General features: G+C 41.6%; 1 protein-coding gene across 1 annotated transcript in view; it reads right to left on the bottom strand.

The window, feature by feature from the left end:
* Positions 1-4,638: 4,638 nt before the first annotated feature.
* LOC137433765 (epsilon-sarcoglycan) overlaps positions 4,639-22,674 on the bottom strand; it is a 33,414-nt gene continuing 15,378 nt past the window's right edge. The window contains exons 5-10 of the mRNA XM_068126060.2: positions 18,480-18,684; positions 16,166-16,328; positions 14,629-14,855; positions 9,197-9,391; positions 7,333-7,398; positions 4,639-5,272 (exon numbers count right to left, since the gene is read on the bottom strand). Of these exons, the coding sequence (XP_067982161.2) occupies positions 5,203-5,272; positions 7,333-7,398; positions 9,197-9,391; positions 14,629-14,855; positions 16,166-16,328; positions 18,480-18,684 (926 nt within the window). The 3' untranslated portion in view covers positions 4,639-5,202. The remainder of the gene's footprint in view (positions 5,273-7,332; positions 7,399-9,196; positions 9,392-14,628; positions 14,856-16,165; positions 16,329-18,479; positions 18,685-22,674) is intronic.

The following is a 22,674-nucleotide window of genomic DNA, read 5'->3' as shown; positions in this document are numbered from 1 at the left end:
GATGTTCCTGCGGAATTCGTTCGCTGTGGGTCCATCGCCGGCAAACAGATTGTGTAATTGATGGGGTAAAGGTCCCAGATTTCCCAAGGACACCTTTCCATTCGTGCAGCAAAAATGAGCTGTTTCACCTTGGAAAAGAAGCGCTCTACAATGTGGACAAATCTTGTCCATCGCACCGACGTCAGCAGAAGTGAAATTTCTTGCATTCTGCGCGTTTCTCTGCCTTGTCTCAAGAACTTCCCTTATCCTATCTCTTTCTCGCTGCTCCTGAAGACGCTGTGCCGTCTCCTCTGCAGATTCCGCATCTCTCCTCATACGATCTCTTTCTTGCTGCTCTTGATGGCGCTGTGACGTCTCCTCTGCAGATTCCGCATCCCTTCGCAAGCTGACTCTCTCTCGTTCCTCCTGAAGACGCTGCGCTCTCACCTCCTCCGTCTCAGCACTCCTTCTCATCCTTGCCCTTTGTCTTTGCAGCTGAAGGCGCTGTGACCTTTGCTCAGGCGTTTCAGCATGTCGTCTCTTCCTTTGGCTTTCTCGTTGCTGCTGAAGATGTCGTGATCTCCCATCGTCTGTTTCAGCACCCCTCGGAGATACTGCTTCCGCACGAGAACTTGAAGGAATGTTGCTATTCGCGTCCATAGACGTGAGGTGTGATTCGTTGTCCGCGTCCGTAGCGCCGTCGGAGGGTTGATACGACATTCTTCCTGCAAATAGTATTGTTTTTGTGCTATCGTTTTGCCGATCATCAAATGACAAATAAATTACATTGTGACAATTAAAGATTTCAAATAAACCTATTTAAAGTGTATGCGCATATAAATAATAAAAAAAATCGAAGAAATATCTCTCGGTAATTTCCTGAAACATTTTACTTCCGGGTAATAATGTTGAATGAAATAACGAAGATATATACTGTATGCCTGTTATTTTAGGCGGTGTATTTTCGTATATCAACGTGGCGCGATTTTTAAAATATATCTCTGCAATTTCCCGTGTGTGCGTGAATGTTCTCAATTATTTCTTTTACCGAGTCTAAAACCATCGATAAAAATGAAATCAGATGGAAGCAGTAATAATAAAAAAAATCGAAGAAATATCTCTCGGTAATTTCCTGAAACATATTTTTGCCGATCATCAAATGACAAATAAATTACATTGTGAAAATTAAAGATTTCAAATAAACCTATTTAAAGTGTATGCGCATATAAATAATAAAAAAAATCGAAGAAATATCTCTCGGTAATTTCCTGAAACATATTTTACTTCCGGGTAATAATGTTGAATGAAATAACGAAGATATATACTGTATGCCTGTTATTTTAGGCGGTGTATTTTCGTATATCAACGTGGCGTGATTTTCTTCCCGTTTTTTTTCAACCGAGTCTAAAACTATGTTAGCGACTGTGAAAAATGAAACGATATATCGAATTTGATTTGAAATAAAGCTGGGAGAGAGAGCAAGACACCACGGGCCTACAAAACAGGCCTCAAAGCTATGCGAGTTAATAAAATGGTGGATATTACTACTCTCTCAAAGGGGTAAGCCACGCCCCCGGACCGATCGAATGTTACACACAAACACGCAAGATTTCAATTTTATAATTATATAGATATAAATACTGAATGAAGAATAAAACCAACATTTTAAATTTGGATTATACATCCTATTATAAATACTGTATGAAGAATCAAACCCAAGTTTTATTTTAGATTTATTATCCTAATATTAATAAAATACTGTGAATAAAGAATCAAACAAAAATGTCAATCTCGATTTTATATCCTAATATAAATACTGAATGAAGAATAAAACCCACATTTTTAATTTGGATTATACATCCTATTATAAATACTGTATGAAGAATCAAACCCAAGTTTTATTTTAGATTTATTATCCTAATATTAATAAAATACTGTAAATAAAGAATCAAACAAAAATGTCAATCTCGATTTTATATCCTAATATAAATACTGAATGAAGAATAAAACCAACATTTTAAATTTGGATTATACATCCTATTATAAATACTGTATGAAGAATCAAACCCAAGTTTTATTTTAGATTTATTATCCTAATATTAATAAAATACTGTGAATAAAGAATCAAACAAAAATGTCAATCTCGATTTTATATCCTAATATAAATACTGAATGAAGAATAAAACCCACATTTTAAATTTGGATTATACATCCTATTATAAATACTGTATGAAGAATCAAACCCAAGTTTTATTTTAGATTTATTATCCTAATATTAATAAAATACTGTGAATAAAGAATCAAACAAAAATGTCAATCTCGATTTTATATCCTAATATAAATACTGAATGAAGAATAAAACCCACATTTTAAATTTGGATTATACATCCTATTATAAATACTGTATGAAGAATCAAACCCAAGTTTTATTTTAGATTTAGTATCCTAATCTATCTATAATTCCAGTAATCTCTGTGTGTATGTTTGTATGTTTGTATGTTTGTATGTTTGTATGTCTGTATGTCTGTGACCGCTGTTTCTCGACAACCACGGGTCCGATATACTTTAAACTTGCCAGGTATATTGCTGGGGACCCGAGGATGTGCCTTTTCAAGGTTTCATATTAATCGGAGAAGTAGTTACCGAGCTATGTCCAAAAAACGATTCAACCAATCAGAGAGCAGCGAGCTATCACGTGTGCCGAACGTGGCGAACAGACTCTGCCTCGGACGGCACATTTGAGAGCGTATTCATTTATTTCACGTTGGAAAACTATGTTGCCGTTAAACTATGTTTTAAAACTAATTAAAACTAATTTGCGATTCATCGTAACTGCGATTTGCGACCTTCCGGACAGTGAAGACTGCACTTCCGGCAGCCAATCACAGAACGCGTTGTTGCGTAGGCGTGGCCGATGTGAGAGCGAGCCGAGCCGAGCGCGTGCGCCATTACGGTTCGTAATTCGATTTCTTCCGGAGAAAATAATAATTTCTCGATTTCTTATGCGCATTATTTCTCCCAATTCAGTCAGAGCGAAGGGCGGAAGCGAAGAGCGTTGTTTTTTTTGTTTACGGGCGTACGGGCGGGGTAGAGCGTACGGGTAGCGTTTTTTTTTTTTTTTTGGCAAGGAACGGGCACCCACGTACGGGCATGCCCTAGTATTAATAAAATACTGTAAATAAAGAATCAAACAAAAATGTCAATCTAGATTTTATATCCTAATATAAATACTGAATGAAGAATAAAACCCACATTTTAAATTTGGATTATACATCCTATTATAAATACTGTATGAAGAATCAAACCCAAGTTTTATTTTAGATTTATTATCCTAATATTAATAAAATACTGTAAATAAAGAATCAAACAAAAATTTCAATCTAGATTTTATATCCTAATATAAATACTGAATGAAGAATAAAACCAACATTTTAAATTTGGATTATACATCCTATTATAAATACTGAATGAAGAATCACCAAGTTTTATTTTAGATTTATTATCCTAATATTAATAAAATACTGTGAATAAAGAATCAAACAAAAATGTCAATCTCGATTTTATATCCTAATATAAATACTGAATGAAGAATAAAACCCACATTTTAAATTTGGATTATACATCCTATTATAAATACTGTATGAAGAATCAAACCCAAGTTTTATTTTAGATTTATTATCCTAATATTAATAAAATACTGTAAATAAAGAATCAAACAAAAATGTCAATCGAGATTTTATATCCTAATATAAATACTGAATGAAGAATAAAACCAACATTTTAAATTTGGATTATACATCCTATTATAAATACTGTATGAAGAATCAAACCCAAGTTTTATTTTAGATTTATTATCCTAATATTAATAAAATACTGTGAATAAAGAATCAAACAAAAATGTCAATCTAGATTTTATATCCTAATATAAATACTGAATGAAGAATAAAACCCACATTTTAAATTTGGATTATACATCCTATTATAAATACTGTATGAAGAATCAAACCCAAGTTTTATTTTAGATTTATTATCCTAATCTATCTATAATTCCAGTAATCTCTGTGTGTTTGTTTGTACGTTTGTACGTTTGTACGTTTGTTTGTTTGTCTGTGCCCGCTGTTTCTCGACAACCACGGGTCCGATATACTTTAAACTTGCCAGGTATATTGCTGGGGACCCGAGGATGTGCCTTTTCAAGGTTTCATATTAATCGGACAAGTACTTACCGAGCTATGGCGATTTAGCCGTTCGCCGTTCGCTTTGGCGTTGCGAATGGACCAAACCATTGCATGTAAATAGAGGGGGGGGTTCTGTGGTCGTTGCGAATGGACCAAACCATTCATGTAAATAGAGGGGGGGGGGGTTCTGTGGTCGTTACTGCCACGTGGTTTCAAAGTTTTTTTTTGTTGTTGTTGTTTGCACGCATGTTTTTTTGCACCCACGTACGGGCACGCCACGCCCTAGGATGTTTACACACACACACCCCTACACAAATTTTTTTTTTTTTTTTTTTTGGCAAGGAACGGGCACCCACGTACGGGCACGTCCTAGCTTATATATAGTACGGGCATGCCCTAATATTAATAAAATACTGTGAATAAAGAATCAAACAAAAATGTCAATCTCGATTTTATATCCTAATATAAATACTGAATGAAGAATAAAACCAACATTTCCAATTTGTATTTAATATCCTTATTTCAATACTGAACTGTGAATAAAAGCATACCAAATTTTATTTTTGATCTGAACTCATCATAGAAATACTGTGAGGGAAGAATCAAACCCAAATTTAAATATCCACATCTATATTTTACAAGTTAAGATTAAATTCCAAATTTTATATTTAATATCCTCATATAATCAACATATTTCAACAATAGATTGCTGATTACTGAGCAAAATCTCATACCCCACCTCACCTCACAAGTTGTGTGTTCCCTGTGAACCCTCAAAACTCATGCTGTGTGTTCCAAGATCTTTAAATCACCTCAGTTTGCTCACCGAGGTGATTTAAAGAAAGGTGTATAAAAGGGAAAGTGTGGTTATCTTTCACTTCGTCATGTTTATTGACCCAATGATTCAGGTTTGTACATTTATGGAAAGGGCACAACGTTTTTCGTCATCTGCATGAGCAATGCATGTGAAACTTTCACATTCCTGATGGTATAAAGTAATGACACAGTCACATTAACTGGTGCGGAAGTTCCGGCCTGGCCTGAACTACTTGACGTAGGAGTTGCGGACAGGAGGGTGCTGGCGCGCTGGTCCTTCTTGTTGTGGTAAGCAAGTTCTGCAATAAAAGCACATTAAGCTTTTCATCACAAAGCACAAAATTTGTCTCATATTTGCTTCAGAAATTAATGTTGTACACAATGACTGACTAGTGTATGAACAGAAAGTGCTCAAGATCAAATGATTCTGTGTGAGGAAATACACACATAAGGAAGCCCTTTGGTCCATCATACATTGACTTAATTTATTGTTTATATTGATATATTCTTCTCTTGTCCATCTCCATTTTAACCATTAATGTATTCGACCCAATATCCTTTTATCCCATTGAATATCTCAGCTCTGAATTTTGCCACACAATGGCCCACTCTCTTTACCTGCCACATGGTGCAGATCTACAAGAGCTTTGCGGTGCTGCTGTTGTTGTGGTTCTTGTTGGAGATCGATTTTTGAAATGTGAGCCTATTGATCAGAAAGTTGCCGGACCACACCCACATCTTTCGCTTGACTCCACCCACCATAGCAATGATATGTAATTATATGGCCGCCATCTTGGTTTTTCTGGTGGGCCTAACCGTTTAGGCCTGCAGGCCTTTGCTGATTATACACTGCCCGGGTTTGTTACGTCAGATTACCATTGGCTTTGTTTGGGTCGAGTGTTATTGATGGAGAGACCCCAAAAAATCTAATCATATGTCGAATAATAGTAAGGTTTATTCAGAACACACGGCACGTCAGAACGTATGGTAATCAAGCGTTGCATTACGGAACCAAGTATTACGTTACACAAATTACAAAAGCCATTGGCTTTGTTTGGGTCGAGTGTCATTGACATTGAGGGATTTAGCATGGAAGGAAAAGGCATCCGAGGCGTTCAGAATCTGAGTCAATCCTTTATTCCAACCATGATCAACGAACCCCGCTCGTCTCACTTCCGGTTGCACCAGGCTCCAGTAAAATCCTCAATCAATCCAAACTCAAGCATATTTACATATTATAACATGAAAGGCAAAATTATGCTGCTCCAGGCCCCGCAAAATGTAATCATATGTTGTAAGGTTTAATCAAGCCCGTCAGAGTGCACGGTATGTAAAAAACGAACGCCAATCAAGCTTCACGTTATATTAATTATTTAATAGCGCATTAAATGTGTGTTTCCCAATCACGCTGTTCATCTTTTAAGAGTGTTTTAAATGTGTGTTTCCCAATCGCGCTGTTCATCTTTTAAGAGTGCTTTAAATGTGTGTTTCCCAATCATGCTGTTCATCTTTTAAGAATGCTTTAAATGTGTTTCCCAATCATGCTGTTCATCTTTTAAGAGTGCTTTAAATGTGTGTTTCCCAATTGTGCTATTCATCTTTTAAGAGTGCTTTAAATGTGTGTTTCCCAATCGTGCTGTTCATCTTTAAAGAGTGCTTTAAATGTGTATTTCCAAATCACGCTGTTCATCTTTAAGAATGCTTTAAATGTGTTTCCCAATTGTGCTGTTCATCTTTTAAGAGTGCTTTAAATGTGTGTTTCCCAATCGTGCTGTTCATCTTTTAAGAGTGCTTTAAATGTGTGTTTCCCAATCACGCTGTCCATCTTTAAGAATGCTTTAAATGTGTTTCCCAATCGTGCTGTTCATCTTTTAAGAGTGCTTCAAATGTGTGTTTCCCAATCATGCTGTTCATCTTTTAAGAGTGCTTTAAATGTGGGTTTCCTAATCACGCTGTTCATCTTTTAAGAGTGGTTTAAATGTGCGTTTCCCAATCATGCTGTTCATCTTTTAAGAGTGCTTTAAATGTGCGTTTCCCAATCATGCTGTTCATCTTTTAAGAATGCTTTAAATGTGTTTCCCAATCAAGCTGTTCATCTTTTAAGAGTGCTTTAAATGCGCGTTTCCCATTTGTGCCGTTACCAGATTTTGTTGTGGTTGTGACCACAGTGCGGTCATTGTCGTTATACTGATATTTAACATCTCCAGGTACCTACACATTGAATAGCAGGCGTTATGGACCAGGAACTAGAGGGTCATTAATTTGCTGTAAATGACCAAGCATCTTGAGAGGGAGAGGGAAGGAAGGGAGAGAGAATGGAAGAAAGAGAGAAGAGGAGAGACTTTAGAATGGTACCTACATGAAGCTGGTTTCTTTCTTTCCAGAATATGCAGCTGTTCCATAAAAGGAAGTGGCATTTGGGTTCCTACAACCAAAGAAGAAATTCATTTGGATTGTTGCACACAACCGTACAAATATAAAGTGCACCGGTTTCCGGCCAACAAAAATGGTTGATGACTGTGATGGCGAAGGAACAGAAAGTCAATAATCGTTTTGGGTGATGGACTGTCACAAGAATATGATTTTGATTACACTTCAAAAATTTCGTGAGACTTGATGCAGAATACTTTTGCTTGTTGACATCTGTATTTTTCTTTGTTACCTCTGCCCTCGAAGGTGGATGGAAGTTATGTTTTCACCCCTGTTTGCTTGTTCCTTACAGAATTGAAGATTTTTCAACTATATTGGTCGATCTTGTGTGTTATTCTGTCTGTCTGTCTGTTTGTCTGTGTTTGTCAATCGCCTACAGATCACAATTTTAATCCGATCTTCACGGAACTTCACCAAATGGTATAGTTGACCATAAGGACGAAGCCCATTGTTTTTGAGGTCAAAGTTCATCTTCAGGTCAAATTGCTAAAATTGTCATTTTTCATCTGATTGACTTGAAAGTTGAACAGCATTTGCATATCGAGTCACTAAATTGGGAAACTATTTTTGAGGTAAAAGGTCAAAGGTCAACTCAAGGTGAAACTTCTAAAATAATCAATTTTCATCTGAAAAATTGTCCATTTTCATCCTATTAACTTAAAGATTAAACAACAATTGCATAGTGCATCACTGAATTGGGAAACAACTATTTTTGAGATCAAAATGTCAGAGGTCAACTCAAGGTCAAACTTCTGAAATCATCAATTTTCCCCTGAAGAATAATCAATTTTCATCCGATTGAACCGAGCTTCGATTAAGATCGTCAATCTAAATCTTAAGAAAATGAACAATTTGATGTATCCAGGGCATTTGTTTTGGGAAGGGAGCGGAGTTGGGGGAGGGTGGGGGGCGGGCGGTGAATTTTGCAAGTATCATGCTCTGCACGACATCTTTGTTGTTATGATGAAAATTGAACATTTTAATCATATGTCGGTTTGTCTCGTTTGTTTGTCTGAGAGTGCAATAACTCACGAACGCTTTCAGCTATCTGCGTCAAACGTTATCAGAATTCCAAAGGACTAAAGTGAGGCTGGCAATGTTTTTTGACAATATAGGTCAAAGGTCAAGGTGACAGTGATGATTTTCATCATACCTGACGTCTTATTATTTGATTGTTAACAGGATATCTCAAAAAGTTGTGGATGGATTCGGACGACATTTGGTAGAGAGGTTGGATATGTGGCAATGACGAAATTATTCGATTTTCATGAAGATCCAGATCTGGATGTGACCGTTTTTTAAAGTGAATCGTCACTATTGAGAAATAGGGCAAAAAACGATTTATAGCACGATATCTCAAAATGTTGTGGACGAATTCTGATGAAACTTGGTGGACACGTTGGGTGTTTAACAAGGAAGACTTCGTTCAATTTTGGTGAAGATTTGAATCTGGATCCAGATCAGAGAACTTTTTAAAAGTGATTGTTCACCATTGAGAGGAACAAAACGATATAAAGCACAATATTTCTGAAAGTTGTGGACGGATTATGACAAAACTTGGTGGACGAGTTGGTTAGGTGACAAGAACTGGCCGATTCGATTTTGGTTCAGGTCCGAATCCAGATCCGGCCTATCAGTGGATACAAAACGTAAACTGTTCAGCCTGGCGGAGGTATGCCATTCTAGTTAATGTCCTGTTTTACTTTCATAATCATTTGAAGTTTCCCACAAGCTGTTTTGTTGTTAGTACATGTCACGTTGACCACGAGCCATATAGCATCGTGTTGCCTTACTGTTGGGCTTGCATAACGGCAGCACTGTAACTGTCGTAGTCGAGAGTAAGGTGCCCCCGCTCCAATGAACCCTGGCCGCCGGTCGTGCTGAAGCCCGTGAGTGCAGCGAGCTGGCGCGTCGTCTCGTACTGCTCTGGGCACGGACACAGCTCTTGACCCATGTCCCGTTCTCTGCACTGCTGCATCACGTGATCCCTGTGAACAAAGTATCGGGTGCGTTGAAGGTGGGAAGAAAGTGTGTGAGGAATGGCCGTGAATGACCTTGATAATATTTACAGAATCTAAAGTGAGATGATTCAGCATCAGCTCAAGTTTGTAAACCATGAGGCGAATGTGAACAGAAACCAGCATCAATATAGTCCATCATATTGCTGTTTTTGAATAACTCGTACACCTGCACACTACGGGAGTTGCAGGAAGGGTCATTCCTCTTTGGGGTATATAGATTACAGTCGATCTATGGTCGGGTCTCAAGAACATTGGGTGTGTGTTCATTTACCAAGTTTCTTGTGGACTGATCGGCAAGTGGTTGAAGCATTTGAGCAATCACTCCATTCAAAACCGTTAAGGAACGGCTGGCTTGGCAAGCGCTAGCTAGCTTCTTGGTAAAGGAGCACAACCCGAGCTTCTCCCTTTCAGTTTCTTATGAAACAGCAGGAGCGAGTTTCAAAAGTTCGCTATGAAAAATGCCACGGTAGCGGCAGAAAGGGCCATGTTATTAACCCAACATATGTGGGTTATATAGAGTACAGTAGATCTTCGCTCAGTTCTGTAAGTAAACCTTACTTCACGGATGTCGGGGTTCCTCCAAATTTCTTCACTTAGTTTTATAACGAGCATTAGCGACTGTTTAAAAAGCAAATCATACGTGTTTGTGGTTTATAATATTTTTACTTCCTGTGGAAGCCATTGCTCCCACCGAAACGCCATTATAACTATAACCTATTTATACACGTTATCACTGCAGGAAAAACGCCTTGGGGAAGTGGGACATTATTAGTATTAATATTGTTTTGTAATAACATTAATAATATGCGATTATCATCAATTTTGTTATTCAAAGCGTCTTTGGAAAAACGCCACGATAAAGATAATTTAACATTGATATACACCTCAACAAAAAAAACCCCAAAAAAAAAAAACATGCAACACCCATGACGGCAATGGCGGAGAAAACCTGCTCGGGGGAGAAAACCCCCTTGGGGTGGTGGGCAAATTAATGCGCTACAACCTTCATTATGTAACCCTTGGGGAGGGGGGCCAATTTAATGCGCTACAACCTTCATTATGTAACCCTTGGGGTGGGGGGCAAATGAATGCGCTACAACCTTCATTATGTAACCCTTGGGGTGGGGGACAAATGAATGCGTTACAACCTTCATTATGTAACCCTTGGGGTGGGGGGCAAATTAATGCGCTACAACCTTCATTATGTAACCCTTGGGGAGGGGGGCAAATTAATGTGCTACAACCTTCATTATGTAACCCTTGGTCATCCTGTCAAGTTTGGTTGAGATTGGATAAGTAACGACGGAATGTATCGGCATCAAAAATCATCAGACAGGCAGACAGAAATGGCGTATTTTAGTATGATGATGATTTGAAAACGTACTTTTTAATCTTTTAAGCATACATTAAGGCTCTTAGAAGAGCTGTAAGGTAGTCGAGGTGACACACGTTTATGCATGATATACAGTACATGTTGAAAATTAATTACTCCCATTTTTTCTCCAAAAACAGGTGAAGATATTTGAATGAAACAAAGCGCATCCGCACATTAGTTCTTTCCGCCAGTGGGTGCGAAGTTTAGTGATTCTGACACTAAGGGCCAAATTTACGAAAGGTTTTTAAGAGTTGGACACGTGTAGAATCGCTAATCGTGCGATAATCACCTGTTCAAAGTTAGTTGCCTATCATCGAAGAGTGTTCATCTAATACAGATCAAAACCTAATCACAAGCGTTTAAATAACACAGAAACTTTTACATGTCGGTGAGGGCAAGTGTAAGAGTGTGTTTAAGGCCTTGAAGCAAGAATTGCATAATTGGTAGTTTACATGGGACAGTGAATATGGATGCGGTAGGAGTGCTTGATTTAGCTCAAGAGGAGGCGGAAGAGGATAGAATAGGGCAGTTCGCCGAAGGGCATCGAGAATCTTCGAGGATAGATGCAATCCTCTGTAGAAGAAACTCATTTTGCAAAAAATGTTCGTTTTCCATTAATCGTCCAACACTTTCTAAAATCCAAACTCATCCTTCCCCTCCTAAATTCCCCCCTCACCCAACCCTTTCAAATCTCCCCCTTGTCCCTTGCTCTGCCCCCCCCCCCCCCTCAAACAACACCTCCAATCACCCAATCACCTCATCCAATCACCATCAAACCTTTTATCCTCCTCACCCTTCCCTTTCTCCTTGCTCTTCTGAAATCTCTGACACACTATCAACAGCTCTCCCTACCTCCTCCTCCTCTTCCTCATCTTACCCTACCGCTCCCCTCCACAATCCTGTATCCGATGCTCCCCCTTCCTCTTCCTTAATGGTATGGACCTCTAACATCCGGGGCCTTCGCTCAAACCTGATTGATCTCTCCATACAGGTTGCTTCTGCCAAACCAGACACTTTCCTCCTTCAAGATGTCTCTGATTCCTTAATATCTCTCCCGGGTTACTCCCTCCTTCCGATATGATAGACCTGAACCTCGTCCTGGTGGTGGGGTTGCTATCTTTATCAAAAAATCTCTTCCTCACTCTCCCTGCACTGCCCTCTCTCCACCTCACCCCCAGGAGTACCTCTGGCTACGGCTTCCCCATCGCTCCCACCTTTTGTTCGTATGTGTTCTGTACCGTCCACCAAACAGTGATGACTCCATCTATATCTCGCTGTCTGATAATATGGACCAACTTCTATCGACTCATCCCAACTCTCTCTTCCTCATATGTGGTGATTTCAATTGTCATCATGCCAGCTGGCTGGGTGTGGGTACCTCTCTCACCAGCCATGGCTCCTCAGCAAAGGACTTTTGCGACTCATTGGGAATGACACAATCTGTCAATTTTCCGACACAGATCTCAGTCAATGGAGTATCTTCTCTTCTGGACTTGGTTATGACAAACTTCCCTGCAAATATCTGCTGCTCCCTCTTCTGCTCCAATTGGTTCATCTGATCATGTGCTTGTTAAAGTGGACATCTCTCTGGCCATTCTCAGAGAGCCTCCTCAGCGCCGACGAGTCTGGCATTTCACTCAGGCCAACTGGCACGGTCTTCAAGCAGCCATCAATCATCTGGACTGGTCTCCCATCTCTACAGCCTCTGACATCAACTCATCCTGGGAATTCTTCAAAGTAAACTGCTCTCTCTCATGCACAGATTTATCCCATCTCGTCTTCAGTTGTCATACCCTTCCTCCCATCCATGGTACACTGAATCTTGTGGTGAGGCTGTTGCCCAGAAACAACTTGCCTTCGCCTCCTGGAAAGCAAATCCAACGGTAGGCAATCTCATTTCCTTTCACAAAGCCCGGAACAAGTGTGTGTCCACCCTCAGGAGAGCCAGGAAACATGATCTCTCTACTCTCCAGAATGAACTCTCAAACCTGTCTCTCTCCTCCAAATCCTGGTGGCGTCTGGTCAAATCTGTTTCTGGTGTTTGTTCCCCCTAACTCCCCTCCCTTATCTCAAACAGCTACACAGCTGACTCCGCATGTGAAAAAGCTGAATGCATCAACTCTGTGTTTGCCTCAAAATCTTGTGTTCCAAACCCATCTCTCTCTGTTCCCACCTTACCCAGTCGTACCCAGCTGCTCCTGGACTCTGTGCCCTTCTCTCCTGACAAGGTGCAGAAGTTTCTGTCAATCCTCGACCCTGATTCTGCAACTGGACCAAACGGCATCAGCCCACAGGTCCTAAAATCCTGTTCTTCTGCTCTTTCACTCCCTCTCTCTGTTCTCTTCACCCTCTCTTTTGCTCAAGGTAATCTGCCATCTGCTTGGAAATCAGCCAACATTACCACTTTACACAAAAAGGTGCAAAAACAGATCCTTGCAACTACAGACCAATCAGCCTGCTCCCAATTATCAGCAAAGTCATGGAATCCATCATTTCTTCGGATATCAAATCCTTCCTCTTCTCTGGACACTTGATCTCTGGAATGGAAGATGGGATGGACACGGTGCGGATATGGAAAGAGAGAATGGCAAAGAGAGCGGATAGGTTGAGGGAACAAGGTAGGAGGAAAAGAGGTAGGGCACGGTTGAGATGGGAGAATTGTGTGAAGAGGGATATAAGGAAGGTGGGGGTAGTTGGAGAGTGGAGAGAGTTGGCTGTGGCAAGAGGAGAGTGGATGAGTATCGTGGTCATGGCAGGCGAGGAGATTGGTACAATCGGACCTCAACCCTTATAAAGGGAAGAGGAAGAGAAGAAGACTGTGACAGGTGATGAGATTTAGGTGTGCATGGACTGCACACATTTTTGTTCTCCAGCACAAAACATTTTTAAAAACTGGAATGGAATTCTCCCCTCACTTTAAATAATTATTTGTTTGCGCAGGACCAGGCCTTTGTGCCAGTCACCTGTTTAAATTTCTTCCTGTGTGTCAAGCCGTGATCCGCCTCATCAAGGCCCTCACTGGTCTTTATTGAGTCATTGGGTAGGTGTATTCAGCAGATGACCATAGATTGATGCTCTTCCTCTGAAGAATCAGAATGGCTATCGTTTCAAACATTAGCCTCACCTCATTTCCCATCATAGGACAAGTATAACTCTTATGGGATTACAAATTAATTAAATCCATTGTTTAACATTCCAACGACAAAAAGGGTTGGTGGCAGGAAGGGCATCCGGCCGTAAAACATTGCTTCAAAAAGGGGACCGAAAAACAACAACAACCACGGTCCCCGAAAAAGGCCAACCCCCGCTTTGCGGGGAAAAATGGCCTCTAAAAGGTGGTTTTATACCTCTCCCACCCCGCACCCCTCTCCCTCACAACAACATCCCTGGTGTTGGGCTAGCGGCTAGGGTGCCGGCTTAGGATCCTAGGATCCTGGGTTCGAATCTCGGTCGATCGCCGAATTAATGCCAGGGGGGTTGACTCAGCCTGTCATCCTTCCGAGGTCGGCTAATTGAGTACCAGTTCACTGGTAATTCCCTGTTTGTCGTTGAAGGCGGCAAAAAGGGTTGGCGTCAGGAAGGGCATCCGGCCGTAAAACATTGCTTCAAAAAGGGGACCAAAAAACAACAACTACCACGGTCCCCGAAAAGGCCAACCCCCGCTTTGTGGGGAAAAATGGCCTCTAAACGGTGGTGGTATGTAACATTCCGTGGATGCAAACCCGAGTCGCGTTGATGGAGACCAGTACTCAATCGTGCCATAGATAGAATAGCTTAGGGAAATGAATGAATACAATATAGTAAAGAGAAAACAAATGAAGTAACTCACATGCCCTCTCGACGGCAGCACATGGCATAACTAAGCAATATGGCAAGAAAGAAGGCGAGGATGGCGGGTGCAGCCATTGTTAGGACAAACTCGGAGCGGAAATCTCTCTGGTGGAGGGAAGGTCGTGGTGGCTTGTAATGGCCGATGCCAGGAAACTGCCAGTCAGCATTATGGCCAAAAGGACTTCTGTCAATGGCGGACCCCTTGTGTCCTTGAGAAAGATCCCTCTGAACAAGCAAGAGATCAAAGTCAAGCAACAGTTACATTTTTTACATCCATTTTTGATAATTAGTTTGATTTCTGCAGAAACATTATTCATGGGTCAAGTGCATCACATGAATAACAGTTGTTAGGGTTTGAACCACTTGGGGTTTTTAGTGCGGGTTGCGTTGGTTATGGCATTCCAAAACACATGATCTTAACACTATGAGTTTCCCAGGTGTTTATACACCGCACGCAATGAACACTCCGATCATTCTCTTACTTGACACACTTTGTCTTTGTGTATGATGTTGATGATTCTCCTCACTTTCTCACAGTGTTCGTTGCTCGAGTTTACAGACGTATTATGGTGCAAGAATAATAATTATAACTATAAAGCATCTGAAAATGCAAAGCCCGTCCGCATCCGTTTTATATTCAGACTTCTTCTTCTTCTTCTTCGACATAACGCTTCTGCAGTCTCAACATAACGAAAACAGTTTAAAAAATACAAAATCTAAATTGACAATTGCCTTGACCTTTGAGCTTTAGATATTATTTTATATCTAACCTTTATTTACATCTAACCCGAACAGCTTTTGATTGGTGAACCAATTCAATGACACAATATGCAAATTCGTAACATTTCTGGTCATACAAATGAAAATTGATGATTTTACACAACCTTGATCTTTGACCTTTTGACCAATTTATTAATTTGCCTTCTCCATATTCTCATAATAAGCTTTGTTGAAATTTTGATGACAAAACTCAAATGGTAAAAAAGTTACGGCCCGGACAGACAGATAGACAGAAGTGATTGCAAAACCCCATCTCACGCTGCACGGGGGACGGGCTCGAAATACAAAAACATAATTTGTCGATTTTGGGTGACCTTGACCTTTGACCTCTTGATCCAAAAAAAAACAAGCAGCTTCTAACTTTTGATTGGTGAACCAATTATGTGACCCAATATGCAAATTCCTAAATTTTCACGTCAAACGGATGAAAATTGATGATTTTACACAACCTTGATCTTTGACCTTTTGACCAAATTTTTAATTTGGCTTCTCCATCTTTTCATAATAAAACTTTGTTGAAAATTTGATGACAAAAGCTCAAATTGTAAAAAAAAAAAAAGTTACGGCCCAGGCAGACACACAAAAGTGATTGCAAAACGTCGTCTCCCACTGCGCGGGGGACGGGCTAATTATTACGATTTCAATATTCTCGGAATTTAATCTCATGCAGTAAATATATATTCGACGGCTAGCTTTAAAAGGTCCTCCGAGTTTCCACGGATGTCTCTGTGGATTTAATTTCCCACCAGTCTTACCAGTGTGAACTTGCACCAATCCACATTAAACTGTGCGCCAAATTTGCGATCGTAGCTGATAGCAGGCTGGCTCTCCTGGCTGCAGCGCAGCTTGTTCTCCAAATTCAGGGGCTCCAGTAGGCGAGATGAGAAGCGCATGTCAGAGCCGACGAGTACGTACACGCTGAAGGGTCCAAGAGAATAGCAGGGTGGGACAGTGGGGGGAGGGGCGGGGGGGTGGGTGGGACAGTGGGAGGGGGGTGGGGGAGTGGGGTGCAACCTTTACTACTTTGCAGTGTCATTTAGGTACATAAATTATAATGCTGGAGGCGATTCCACAAAGAGAGATTAATATATGTCCCACATGGTGCAATAAATCAAAATGTTTGTTGTCTATGACCAAATGGATTTTGTGTAAGATGTATAAGTATTGCACAGTAAGCTAAGGCAGGATGCCACCCTCACTCCCTCTCATACATATGTCGGTGGGGTAGTGATATGTAGTCAGGTAGATTTGTGTAAGTAACATGCTCCGACTGACGTGAAGAAGAAGAACCACACCATGTAATGAGTAGGGACCCTGTTTAGCCCGAATGTCGGATTAAGGTATATCTTCATCCTCATAACGAGGAATGGGGCATGTTAACTAGTTATAGGGATTATGTTAACTACTACCTTGCTAATCAAACCTATATGATCTATCCTTTGTCCTTTATGGCACCGCACCATAGACACCAGTTAGAATTGCCATTAAACTACACTAAATAACATTAAAGACCAGCCGGAAGCCAGGCATCAGGCACTCGGGCTAACAATCCCACCTGGCAGACACACATAGCTCAAGCAGGCCGAGAGCCACGCCCAGAAGGACAGTGATTGGGCGGGGGTTGACCAACGGGAAGGCCGGGGTAGGAAGGGACTCGCTGATTGATGAAGGAAGGACGAGCAAGAAGCAACTCGCTGATTGGCAAGGTTCGACTGATGATGTCAGAAGCAGACTGCATGTGGATTGGTGGAGAGCTGAGCATGCAGTGGTGGCCTGCGGGCATTGGTGGAGAGGAACAGATGACGTCACAAGACGGTCAATAAAAGAACTCTCGGACCGACATTTTCTCTCTCTTGCCTTCTCTCTACACTTGCCCCTCATGCCTTCCTCTGCCCTCGACTCTCTCCTCTTGGTGCCGGACTTTGGTGGAAGACGGCTGTGCGCGGACGACGGGGTCCAGGATGCGATCAGACCGACCATGTTCAGAGACCCCATCGGAGACGTACAGAGGCTGCAGGAAGAGCCGCGGCCTGGGAACTGCAGTTCTCCGTGCGAACGACGAGTGTACGAGCACTGCAGTGTGAAGGGGGCATCAATGCCTACTGGGCATGTTCCCGCGCACGGATCTCCGGACCCGTTCGCAGACCCTGACGAGATCCCACCAGTGATCGGAGCTAAGTGCACGATAAACCACACGTTTTTATTTATCCAGTTATTTTATCCCTCGTTTGTGATTTGTGTCTGGTGTGTGGATGTCCCGAATAGGACTTTAGTTTCACCATCGCACTTTTCTTTGTCCCGGCCTGCCGTTTTAATAAACCTGTTTATTTTTGTACATTTGAACCCGTTTTGTTTGAATTATTTTCTTTGTAGGCTTTGGGACTGCCAGCGGACAACAGGTAAGCCTCATCTTCCCCTCCCCTTTCTTCCCCCGCATTTGATCAACGCCTCGGAGTTAAAGCTTGCTTTGGCTATTCGTGATCCCTGTGGTGTTCACCTGGGGAATCACATGACATTTATTGCCATGTCAACGGGTCTGCTAACATGGACCCGCCTCGCCAAAGCAAAATGCTTCGTGAATGGCCAAATTAAAGGGAATCACACTTAACTCAAGTGGGTAGTGTGGCTTCCCCCGGTCGGAATCTAAATCCTGCTCGTCACATAAAATTAATGTTTAACAAATTCTATCTCCCCCAGGGATTACCCAAAGTAGGCCGGAACAGTTTCGGTTTGGACATGTGCAAGATAATTGCAGTTATCAGGGACCACATTGCACTCTTCCACTCACACACAAAGGGAAGAAACTAAGCACGGTCTTGAAGGATAGGGTGAGCTGGTCTCTAAAGAAAAACACGGGGTAGGTCTGCAGGGCGGCACAGGTCAGCAGGTTATACGGAGTGTGGGGGCAAGGGGCATCCTCTCCCACCTTACCCTAAAAATACAATGTGCATTAAAAATATATATTGTGAGACAACTCTCTCATTTTATAACTACAGAGCCAATAAATAGGTCTAGGTTATCCAAGAACATTTCAGACTTGCTTATCCTTCAAGAAGCCAATTTGCTTACCCCTCTTTCTTGCCAGCAAGGGGTAGTGGTACACGACCGCCGCGGTCCAGCGCCGAGCTTACGTTGAGTGCATGCAGCCGAAGGTTGTGACCAGGTTGCCATATCGCTTTTACAGCTCCTAAAAAATCTCCAAGAACATTGCTTGGGAGAACTTCCTCGACATTCATGTTACGGATGTAGAACTCGGCCTGGAATGGCAGGGTTACTGTCGGACAAAAAACAGTTTTCACTTGTTATCGTCAGTTTGATTGTCAGAGCTACTTGGCAGTACTACGACTACTCCTACCGTTCTTACTATTAATAATAATAATTATTGTTAATATTACAACAATAACAAATAGCCTTTTATACAATGATTTTCTTGTCAAATGCCCCAAAGTGATTTTCCTTAATTAAGGGACCAAAGCCAACAAAGAGGTTCTTTATTCACAGAAATATTCTTATGATGAATTGATTGTGAATTTATTGTTGGGTAAAGGTGTTGGCAGGATAGCCTTGAGCAGTGCCGTGTATATTGAGAGTCTGGCCAACTGAAATACTGGCGCCATGTTGCATACCTAACTTCACGCGCTGGCACTGCGAGATGTATGTCAGCTGTGGCAATCCTGTAGTTCTGTGACGAGGGAATCGATGTTATTACTGTTTGGTCGCAGATTTAATGAGGAACAACTATTTCAAGTTAAAGTGACGTGTTGTTTGTTATTGGAATAATAAAATCTGCAAGCGGCGTCATTTATTCACGCGAATTGTTTGCTTGTCGCGGCACACGATTTATTGTCAGCTGCATACAGCATACTGATAAATTTTATTTCTCTTGGCATGAAATTGTAATTTGATAAAATGGAGCTTGTATACCAGCTTTCATCTATAATCTGGAAATGTAACATACAATATTCCCATAATGCTATGAAAGTACAATGTCTATTATTTTATTCATGAGCTTGGGTTCACAAATGTTGTTATAACTTGACTCGCACCATAATCAGCAATAAAAAAAGTAAACAGACTCAAAGGTACATTGTTTATTTGTTATTCTTGAAGAAATCCGCCATTAAACATTATAACCTTGGTGATATATTTAGATAAAATAGATATATACATCAAATGTGTGCGTGTATATACATATATCCTATTTCAATTTCTGAAACAAGCGCTCGCATTGCCATACTTTTGCTGCCATGCTCTCCGGTCGTAACTTTACGTTGCGTTTTATGGCTGTGTGCTTCTCCTCTTGCAAAAATATACAAACGGACAGTGAAGAATCTCACGAACAGGCGGTTTTTGGCATCATGACATTTGGGAAAGTCAATATCTGACACGAGGTCATTGCATTGCTTGACAAGTCGCTGCACTAAATTCTTACCACTAAGGCTTTCTCTGGCTTTTCTGAAGAATATATGGTTCTTCAGAAAGTATATATATATGGTTGACTAAATAAATGTTAAGCTCACCAGAGACCTAATACACACGTGACATGTCACTTTTGATTTGAAACCAATATATATTAAGCGATTTCACTTACCGAACATAAATATGAGTAAGGTGATGGATTCCATCCAACTCGGCGTATTTTAAACGCACAAATAGCACTTCGTTCCCTGTCTCGAGGAAATCTGTGCATTATACGACCTTGTCCTGGTCTAACAGAACATCCCCAAGCGGCACAACACACCATATTGGTTGATTTTATTGAAATATTACTCAAATGAAATATGCAACGATACGAAACAATGGCACGGAATGGGTGCAGCGGGAAAGCTGCTCGGCTGAGGTGGTATGCAAAATGGCGCCTGTAAACCACGTGACGCGGGCTCGACCAATCACGGCGGTAGTTGAGCAGATCAAAGGCTGGCCAGACTCTCTTAATATACGGCACTGGCCTTGAGGTGTGTATGTATATATATATATGTATATATGGATGGACAAAAGGACCACCGAGGCACTCGGAAACATGGTGGTGGGATGATGAAGTTGGAAAGAGGATTGACGTGAAGAGGAAGAAGTTCAAGGAGTGGCAGAAGGCAAAGGGTACGGGAGCAGAAACAGCAGAGCATGAAAGTTATAAGGCAGCCAGGAAGGCTGCAAAGAAAGAGGTAGCAAAGGCGCAGGAGGCATGTAGGAAAATGTTCGGAGAACGCTTGGATTCGGAAGAGGGTCAGAGAGCGGTACTCAGGATTGCAAAACAGATAGCGAAAGAGAGGTGTGATGTGATGGGGGTGAGTTGCTTGAAGGATGAAGTGGGACAAATCGTTGTCGACCCAGACGGAATTAAAGGAAGATGGAAAAGATATATGGAAATGCTGTTGAATACGGAGAATGAATGGGATGGCAACATAGAGAGTAACCCAGTTTTAGGACCGGCAGAGAAGATAACTGAGAAGGAAGTTGAGGAAGCGATAAAAGCAATGAAGGGTAGAAAAGCGGGAGGGCCGACGGGAGTTGTGGGAGATATGTTGAAGGCAGCAGGAAGTTGGGGTGTGAAGAGAATGACAGAGATCTGTAATCTGGTGGTGAAAGAAGGCCGCATTCCAGTGGATTGGGAACTGAGTACCCTCGTCCCTCTATACAAGGGGAAAGGTGACCCTCTGGAGTGTGGCTCGTACCGAGCGATAAAGTTATTGGAGCATGGAATGAAGGTATTGGAAAGGGTGTTGGAGAGGAGGATAAGGAACAAAGTGAAGATCGACGAAATGCAGTTTGGATTCATGCCAGGAAGAGGAACGACAGACGCGCTTTTCATTGTGAGGCAGTTGCAGGAGAAGTACATGGAGAAGAGGAAGAAGTTGTTTCTTGGGTTTGTTGATCTGGAGAAAGCATTCGATATGGTACCACGCAAAGTATTGACATGGGCATTGAGGAAGTTAGGAGTGGAGGAATGGTTGATCAAAGTAGTGATGGCAATGTACAAAAGAGCGCGAGGGCCGACGGTGGTGAAAGAAGGCCGCATTCTCTGCCGGTCCTTACAACACAGCTGTAAGGATGAAGGACGGGAACAGTGGTGAGTTTGAGGTGAAGGTGGGAGTGCATCAGGGGTCGGTACTAAGTCCACTACTATTTGTAGCTGTGATGGAGGTGCTGGCTCAGAACGTAAAGGAGGGTTTACCACGGGAGTTGTTGTATGCAGATGATCTGGTGTTGATTGCGGAAAGTATGGATGGACTGAAGGAATAGATGAACACGTGGAAGGAATGTATGGAGACAAAAGGTCTGAAGGTGAATATCGGAAAGACGAAGGTGATGGCAAGTGGTAAAGCATGTGGTGAGGTGGAAAGAACTGGGAAGTGGCCCTGTGCTGTGTGCAGGAAGGGTGTCGGAGTGAACTCCATTCAATGTACAATGTGCGCTGAGTGGGTTCATCAAAAATGTAGTGGTCTGAGAGGGTCATTAACCAGTGTGGCAGCTACATTCAAGTGTAAGGTGTGCACAGAGGGAGCTGCAGATGGAGGAGATGTTGAGACGGATCTTGGAGACAGCGTGAAGCTGGAAGGTGTGAAAACATTTTGCTACCTCGGAGACATGCTGAATGGAGAAGGTGGATCAGACTCGGCAACTGTTGCTCGAGTGAGATGTGCATGGAAGAAGTCTCGGGAACTGAGTGGCGTGCTGATGATGAGGGGAGTGTCGTTGAAGCTGAAGGGAAAGGTGTATGCTGCATGTGTGAGAAGTGTTATGATTTATGGGAGCGAGACATGGGTAATGAACGTAGAGCAGCAACGAAGGTTGGAAAGGGTGGAAATGCGAATGGTTCGACGGATGTGCGGAGTATCGTTGAGAGAGAGGAAGACAAATGATGAATTGCGAAAGATGATGGGAATAGAGCCTGTGATTGATGCTGTGAAGAGGAACAGGTTGAGATGGTTTGGTCATGTGTTGAAGAAGGATGAAAGTGACTGGTTGAGAAGAGTGATGGAAATGAATGTAGAAGGAAGCAGAGGACGGGGAAGACCGAGAAAGACTTGGCTAAAGATGGTGGAAGAAGAAATGCGGGCAAGGGGGTTAACAAGGAGAGATGCAGAAAATAGGGCAAAATGGAGAAGATTGTCATGGGGACCGCAAGGCTAACCCCCGCTCTAGCAGGGAAAATGGCCTTTAAAATGCATGTTGTTATTGTTGTTGTATATACAGACTTGGCATTTAATATGGAATTTTTTTTTTCTTGACTTGGGTTTACTTTCTGAACTCAGTATATCAATCT

Source organism: Myxine glutinosa, chromosome 10, assembly GCF_964187855.1.
Source record: "Myxine glutinosa chromosome 10, kmMyxGlut1.1, whole genome shotgun sequence".
NCBI classification, from domain to species: Eukaryota; Metazoa; Chordata; class Myxini; order Myxiniformes; family Myxinidae; genus Myxine; species Myxine glutinosa.
This window is presented reverse-complemented; position numbering and strand designations above follow the sequence as displayed.